At 52.9% G+C, this 7,854-nt stretch overlaps 2 protein-coding genes across 2 annotated transcripts; one reads left to right on the top strand and one right to left on the bottom strand.

The window, feature by feature from the left end:
• Positions 1 to 448: 448 nt before the first annotated feature.
• On the top strand, positions 449 to 3,282 carry BDP55DRAFT_689563 (chitin synthase I; the record flags this gene model as incomplete). The annotated part of the gene is made up of 3 exons (XM_060576755.1): positions 449 to 676; positions 734 to 2,511; positions 2,565 to 3,282. The coding sequence occupies 3 exons, from the start codon at positions 449 to 451 to the stop codon at positions 3,280 to 3,282; spliced, it is 2,724 nt and encodes a 907-aa protein (XP_060436326.1).
• An 895-nt stretch (positions 3,283 to 4,177) lies between these two features.
• On the bottom strand, positions 4,178 to 7,033 carry BDP55DRAFT_643457 (Sec1 family protein). Its single transcript, XM_060573506.1, has 4 exons — positions 6,597 to 7,033; positions 6,313 to 6,532; positions 5,034 to 6,263; positions 4,178 to 4,965 (listed from the first exon to the last, which is right to left on the bottom strand). Exons 1-4 carry the CDS (start codon positions 6,634 to 6,636, stop codon positions 4,329 to 4,331), a joined length of 2,127 nt encoding a protein of 708 aa, XP_060436325.1. The 5' UTR covers positions 6,637 to 7,033; the 3' UTR covers positions 4,178 to 4,328.
• Between the last annotated feature and the right edge of the window lie 821 nt (positions 7,034 to 7,854).

The following is a 7,854-nucleotide window of genomic DNA, read 5'->3' as shown; positions in this document are numbered from 1 at the left end:
TCTCCTGGCCACAAACATCAGACACTGGTTCCTGTGATTGACCCCCCGTACCATCGCAACCATGTCGTATAATCGTTTAGGCAAGTAACTTGGTCCCCTTCTGATATTGTCCCTTGGCGTCATTCATCCCACATCTTCCTCTCCCTCCCGCACAAAGCCCAAGACCTGATTTGACCCCAACAATACCCTACCCTAAGGTCTTCGGTCAAATCATCTCGTCATCTGTCCCTGACCGCACTGTCTTTGTCAAAGAGCTTGCTTGTCCGGCGCATACTGCATCGAGAGAGTACGAATACGCACCTTCCGTGGCGCAAGCTTTCTTTTCCTCACCTACAACTACCTGCTTCTTGCCTTCCTAATATCATACCTCTGAGTTACGGCAACTTGATTGTGTAGACGGCCAACCTAACCTTCTCTCCCCATAGACGACGATTACTACAACGACCGGATGGACCCCCGGTACCATCGTACGCCTTCGCCAGGCCAGCCGGCTCAGCATGGCTATCAGTTAGAGGACAACCCATTCAACAACCAAGCACAGCAAGGATACCACCAGCCTCCTCCTCAACATGTCGACGACCCGTATGGCCGTCCCAGCCCTCATTCTCAGCTTGATATCCCCATGGCGCCTGGCCGCTACGGCACTCCCAGTGATCAATTACAACTGAACGCAGCAGTAAGCAAAGCTTAGAACCCTCCCTAAGGAACTAAACTAACAGACGTTCGCACACAGCACTCTGTTAGCAACTTGAGCGGGTACGATACACCAGTCAACCATGGCGACTATGGTGTCAACCCGGAAGCGCATCATGACGCCTACTACAACCAGTCTTACGAACCTTCACCCCACGATCCTGCACACCCTTACGATCAACCTACTGGATACAACGAGTTTGACGACAACAGGCCAATGCTGCCCCATCAGGACACTATGACCACCGATGGAGGATACCAGGACAACCCGACACCACAGCCAGCTGGAGGAGGTATCAAGAGGTGGAAGACCGTCAAGCAGGTTCTGTTGTACCGCGGAAACTTGGTTCTCGACTGCCCCGTGCCCCCAAGACTGCTTAACCAGCTTCCTCACGGCGAGCGTGACGAGTTTACCCATATGCGCTACTCCGCAGCCACTTGCGATCCGAACTTCTTCTACGACGACAACTTCACACTGAGACAGAGGCTGTTCTCCAAGCCGAGACATACGGAGCTTTTCATCGTCGTCACCATGTACAATGAGGACGAAATCTTGTTCGCGCGGACAATGATTGGTGTCTTGAAGAACGTAGAGTACATGTGCAGCCGGAAAGAGAGCAAGACTTGGGGCAAGGATGCCTGGAAGAAGATTGTTGTCTGTGTCGTCAGCGACGGTCGTGGCAAGATCAACCCAAGAACGCGAGCGCTGCTGGCCGGTATGGGTGTCTACCAGGAGGGTATCGCGAAGCAACAGGTCAACGGCAAGGATGTCACGGCCCACATTTACGAGTACACCTCCCAAGTCGGCATGACGATCAAGAACGATGTCGTCACCCTGGTTCCCAAGCAGCAGCCCGTTCAGATGCTTTTCTGCTTGAAGGAGAAGAACTCGAAGAAGATCAACTCCCACAGATGGTTCTTCCAGGCGTTCGGCCGCGTTCTTGACCCCAACATCTGTGTTCTCATCGATGCTGGTACCAAGCCCGGTGGAAACTCCATTTACCACCTTTGGAAGGCTTTTGACCTCGAGCCCATGTGCGCTGGCGCTTGCGGTGAAATCAAGGCTATGTTGGGGACTGGTGGAAAGCACCTTCTCAACCCCTTGGTGGCAACGCAGAACTTCGAGTACAAGATGAGCAACATTCTTGACAAGCCTTTGGAATCCGCCTTTGGCTTTATTTCTGTGTTGCCCGGTGCCTTCTCAGCCTACCGCTACGTTGCTCTGCAGAACGACAAGAACGGCCAGGGTCCGTTGGAGAAGTACTTTGCTGGTGAGAAGCTTGAGGGTGCCGGCGCTGGTATCTTCACATCCAACATGTACCTCGCCGAGGATCGTATTCTCTGCTTCGAGCTTGTCACGAAGCGAAACTGCCATTGGATTCTACAGTACGTCAAGTCTGCTACTGGCGAGACTGACGTGCCGGATACCGTCACGGAGCTTGTCCTCCAACGTCGTCGTTGGTTGAACGGTTCTTTCTTCGCTGCCATCTACGCCATTGCCCACTTCTATGAATTCTTCCGGTCCGATCACTCCATCCTGCGAAAGCTCATGTTCTTCATCGAATTTGTTTTCAACACGATCAACATGATTTTTGCATGGTTTGCCATTGGTAACTTCTTCCTGGTCTTCAAGATTCTTACGACGAGTTTGGGCGAGGACAACTTGCTTGGTAGGACCGGCGAGATCCTCGGCGTCGTCTTCACTTGGCTCTACGGAATTTCACTGATGACTTGCTTCGTTCTCGCCATGGGTAATCGTCCAGCCGGTTCCGGTGCTTACTACATCACGATGGTTTACTTCTGGGCGCTTATAATGATGTGAGTATCATCTGAGTAATTACATGGAGACAAGTTTACTGACATACTCATAGCTACCTGTTGTTTGCCGCTGTGTTCATTGCTGTCAAGGCTATTATCGCTGATGTCAACGACTCGAACGGCTTCAACGTAAGCGACCTTTTCAAGAACCCGGTCTTTTACACCCTCATCATTTCCGTCATGTCGACTTACGGTATTTGGTTGATTGCTTCGCTGCTCATGTTCGACCCCTGGCACATGATCACCTCATTCGCGCAGTACATGCTCTTGACGCCTACCTACACCAACATTCTCAACGTTTACGCGTTCTGTAACACTCATGATATTTCATGGGGTACAAAGGGTGATGACGGCGTCGAGAAGCTGCCTACCGTCAGCACCAAGGATGGCTCAGGAAAAACAGATCTTCCCGATGAGGCTGATCTCAACGCTCAATACGAGCGCGAGCTCAAGGTCTTTAGCGCCAAGTACGTTCAGGAAGTTAAGGCCCCTACGGACTCGCAAAAGGCCGAGGCTCAAATGGACTACTACCGTGGCGTCCGTTCCGTTGTAGTGTTGGCCTGGATGATCTCCAACTTTGGCCTTGCTGCCGTTGTTCTTAGTGCCGCTGGCCTGGAGAGGATAAGTCCCACCGCCAGCAGCACCGACGACACGGACGGCCGTGCCAACATCTACATGTCGGTCGTGTTGTGGTCAGTGGCGGGTCTTTCTTCTTTCAAGTTCATCGGCGCGATGTGGTTCCTCGTCGTACGCATGTTCAGAGGTGTATGATCGCTGGTGGATACGAGCATTATGTGTAGCGGGGATGATTACTTTTCTGACGACTTTTGGTTTCGTGAGCATTATACCCACCCCTTTCTTTTGGAAAAGAGGGCTATGTGGATGGCGAACACGACTTCGGGGAGAGTTTCTGAACTTCCCCATCATGTTTTGAGTACGATCACGGGGTTGGATGTAACTCTAATGACTTTGCTTTTTTTGCTAATGCTATGCATTCCTGTACTTGTTCACCTCCTCTATCCGCTCTCTTTCCCGCCCTTTCCCGCCCCCGCCGTCTCTTGTTACGTTTCGGGTTCTCTGGTATCACCAAAGAACCGCCTTCATTGGAGTTTCTTGTTATTCATTCTTCTGCATGTCTCTCAAGGTTCCACATTGTTTTACCGCTCTTAATGGGTGGTGATGGTGATGGATCTTGTTCGACGCCCCTCGGCGGGGTAGGAAATGGGGCGTCTTCGGGAAGGGTGTTTTGTTAGAGGCGGGTTAGTATAGATGAGGGACAAGTTCTGAAGAAAATGATGATGAGACAATAAAACAGAACACCCATCTGATATGAGAAGGTTCAATAAGTTTGGAATTCGTGATTTGGCATGTGTGAAATGGAAAGAGGTACTTGTGCATCAGTCTAGAAATGAGATACGAATTGAATGTTAAATATCAGTCCACGGTGCAGTCAGTCCATCTCGAAGTCAACTTGCAAGACAGTCTTCCGAGGCAATATGACCAGGTAAGGATTTCAGACTCATCCAGAGCCAACGAAGGGGTTCTTCATTTTTTTGGTTTCGCAAGCAAGGTCTTTTCAATTCTCGAGGGAAACTCATATACCTACCCCTTGCTCTCTCACTTCATCACGGATTATGGCAATAAAAGTCACCAGTCATGAGTGTATCGTTGAACCAATTTGGGAATCGTATTTACTGCTTTTTAAATACTCTCAACCTTACATAGCCGCAGCGTGGCAAAGAAAATGAGAAGCCAAGGGCCATCACAAACTCTTCAATAACGTGGGCTTTTCAAGTCCCGTGACAATGACCGCCGCTCTACGAGGCCACCTCCTTACCGAGCCTCTCGAGCTCCTGCTTGATAAACTCGTCGGCATTGAGAATCTCCGTGCTGCCGTACACCACCCTCCTCCTCGCGCGATCGCCGCCCGTCCGCTCAACCCACTCCTGTAGGTTGCCGTACTCGTCCATGCTGCCGCCGCCGACAGTGAAGACGACCGCTTCGGAGAAGCCCTGGCGACGCTGGCCGAAGCTGGCGCCCGTGCCTGCGCCGGCTTGGCCGGGCAGACCACCCGGTGCGGAGGAGCCGCCGGCGCCAGCGCGGATGGCGCTAGGCGGGGGCATGGTGCCGCGGGCGTTGGCGGATCGGGGATCAAAGTAGAGGTAGTTCTCCGTCTTTGCGATGGCGGAGCTGGCGGCGGTGGAAGGGTCCATGATTGACTCGACAATCTTGGTGATTGTCAGGTCGCGGTTGGCGGGGAGGAAATTCTTGATGCCGCCGATGAGTGACTCAAAGTTTGAGGAGAGGCCGGTGGGGACGCCGCTTTCCTTCAAGCGGTCGGTGAGGCGGTTAGAGATGGAGGAGAAGCGGCCAAAGATGTCGGAGGAGCCGGCCTGGTTTGTTGTCGGGTTGGAGATTGTGGTGAGCTGGGTCATCTTGGTGGTGGCGCGGACTCTGAGAGCGTGGGTGGTCAGTAACAAAGAGCAGAGCAGGTGTTGATTGTCATGCCAGTGGTAACTTACTGTCGAATGTACGGGAGAGAAGTTGTGTCTGCGCCGCACTCTGTAAGAGCTTTTTCGAAGCCTTCCCACTCCGCCCTGCTGACGTCTTGTTCAGTGCTCAGGTACCAGATGACAAATAATCTCAGCTTGTCAACCGGCTCATCGCCCTTTGCACTGTCCTTGATAAGCTCTAGTATTTGAGCCTTGGTCTGCTTTGCGGCACCCTCTTCGACTTGGAAGAAGTTGTCAAGTTGCCGGTTTTTGATGCCGGTCAATAGCGCTGCCAAGATGTTCATGTGCATGTCAAGCACAGCCTTGCGCTCGCGAAGTTCTGGCAGGAGGGTAATGGCCGCCTTCAAGTGTTGCGCGCTGGCGCTGGTATCATTCTGTAGGTCCTCCAGGTCTGTCACTCCCGTCTTCTTGGTGACTGCCGCCGCGTCCTCCTTATATCTCGTCAACTCGGCGTCGATATCCTCGGCTACTTGAGGGAACGGCACAGCCGCGTTTTTGGTCCAGAAGAAATCGCTCGCCGTCAAGTCGTAGGCCTTCTTGGTGTTTCCCTTGGCAGGGTTGTTCTCGTCTATGGGCGTCTCTATCGTGATTCGGTTCAACTTCATATTTAAAACATCGTGGACCAGTGATTGATAGGTCCAAGAATGGGAAAGCATGGGTATTAAATCGACGTTTCGGTCGAGAATGATTAGGACAGGTCGTGACTGTGGCGTTCCTGCCGACGCCGGACGGGCGCTTGAAGAGAAGAGGTTTTCTTTGGAATTGAGAATGTGATCGCGAAGCTTTCGGTCAAGCTTGGCAGAGATCATTTCCGCGGCAGCGCCCTTGGGGCACCGGATGATGGGAATGACGCCCATGGTGACGATGACGCTGAAGAGGCCGCTGACAATCCGATCCACCACCCTGTCCAGCTCCTCGTCGTTCGTCGTTGCGCTATTCAGTGCCCAGTATGTGTGGTCTCGTTGCATACCCAGGTTGAAAAGATCAGGCTCGGCAACGATGAAGTTCAGATACTGGTCCATGAGTCTAGCAATGTTGTCCGATGTGCCGGCGGTTATCGTCTGCTCCGCAAAGTCTTCAAGCAGCGGTCGAGGGATGGAGGATAAGAAGTTCAGGTATGCGGGAGTGTATAGGCCCCTTTGGAGATCGCCGGTAATGTGTTGGAGGTTCTGCGCCGTAGGCTCGAGGAGGTAGATGACCGGTACGTCGGGGATAGCATGTCTAGATGCTCCAATGTGCCTGGATTCGCGTCAGTAGGATACAAGGCTCTCAAAACAGGCGGCCATACATGTGCATCGTAATTCCCAGCCCTCGCAGATCGCTGACTCGGAGAACACTACTGATGACATCGCGACCGAGATCGTCGAAGACGAGGACCTTCCATAGGGGGTCACCATCCGAGGTGATGATTGCGCCCGTCGGTCCAAGTGCGCCCCCGTTGGTTTGGGTGTTTTCGGTGTCATTATCCGAGTAGGAGTCGTTCAGGCTGAGGAGCTTCTTTAATGCGGCTTCAGACTTTATTAGCTTCAATGCTCCCTAGAGAACATGAGCGCAACAGGTTATGCGACGTACAGATCTGGCGATCGCGCAGTGAGTGGCCCTTCGCTGCCATGACGATGGTGGGGGAGCTTTGCAGCTCTAGCTAGCTTGGGAGAGAGCTGTTGCTGCCGCAGGAGGCTTGTTGATGGGTTATACAAAACGAAAATCAGAACTGGAAATTGCTATCGGACGTGTATGCTACGCCTTTCAGTCAATCGTTCTCCGTTGTCGCGTTGTGCAATCGAGGTTGACGTCTTGCTGTTGCGACAGACAGAGAGGTACGTACACTGCTCCAGCATCGGTGTCCTCAAAGTGCCGTCGACTTCGAGCCACATTTCCTGGATGATTCCGCTGACCTGCCCTGTGCTTGTGCTGAAGTGGATACCTTGGTACCTGCCTTGCACGATGTCATGGGCCGGCACTACTGAGCCTCCGTGATCCGATGGGCGGTGAGAGCCCAGGGCAAGTGCCAGAGACTGGGATGGGGGGAGGAACTGAGTTGCAGCTGCCGACAGAGGCCTGTGGCTAAAAAGGTGGTGCAGCGCGGAACTGGGAAGGCACGAGGGCCCTGTCCAGTCACAGCCAAGGCAAGCCAGGTCCGTATGTGGCCCTTTCCAACCTGGAAAGTGTTGGCGGTTGGCCCCTTCTGGCTCGGACCCACCTCACAGTTATGCCTAATAAGTGCGGCCACAAAGTGACCTTCCCGCCTCCCTTTGGACAGGCCACTGCGAAACAATGACCAGCTTTTCCTCCTCCGCAACGACAACTCATTCCGCTTCTTCCTCCTTCACCATCAGCACAACAAGTCATCGCCAACCGCACGGAAAATAATCGACAGGAAGACGCGTCGGAAGGGCCTCTGGCAACAACTCTGAGCGACTCTGGATCTTTATTTTCCGGAACTTTTGAAGGCGGCATCAGGCACTTAACTTGCCTGTTTGACTGTCGCCTCCTAGGCTTACCGCGATCGCTCCATTTCGTTCCCTTCTTTTTTGTGACAGTCTTCGCTCCCCCTTCTCTTCGGGCAGTCGACGGTCATGTTGTAATTTGCGCGACCTTCATCAAATCCACGCTGCGAACCACGTTAAGGTCGCGAAGCCAGGTCTTCTTCACAAGGCAAAATAACTTGCTCTGAACAGAGACACAAGAACTGCAGGGTATGATTCACTTCTCCCCCCAAGCCAACCTCACGTTTGTCCCCTTTCCCACGCTTCCCAATTCCTCCCCTTCCCCTCAATCAACCACTCATCTGTCCAACACACCGCCATCATGATGAGCGCGATTTCCATCA

The sequence above is a fragment of the Colletotrichum godetiae genome (assembly GCF_030913485.1).
Source record: "Colletotrichum godetiae strain CBS 193.32 chromosome Unknown BDP55scaffold_2, whole genome shotgun sequence".
In the NCBI taxonomy this organism is placed as follows: domain Eukaryota; kingdom Fungi; phylum Ascomycota; class Sordariomycetes; order Glomerellales; family Glomerellaceae; genus Colletotrichum; species Colletotrichum godetiae.
The sequence above is the reverse complement of the archived record's forward strand: the minus strand, read 5'-3'. Positions and strand labels throughout refer to the sequence as shown.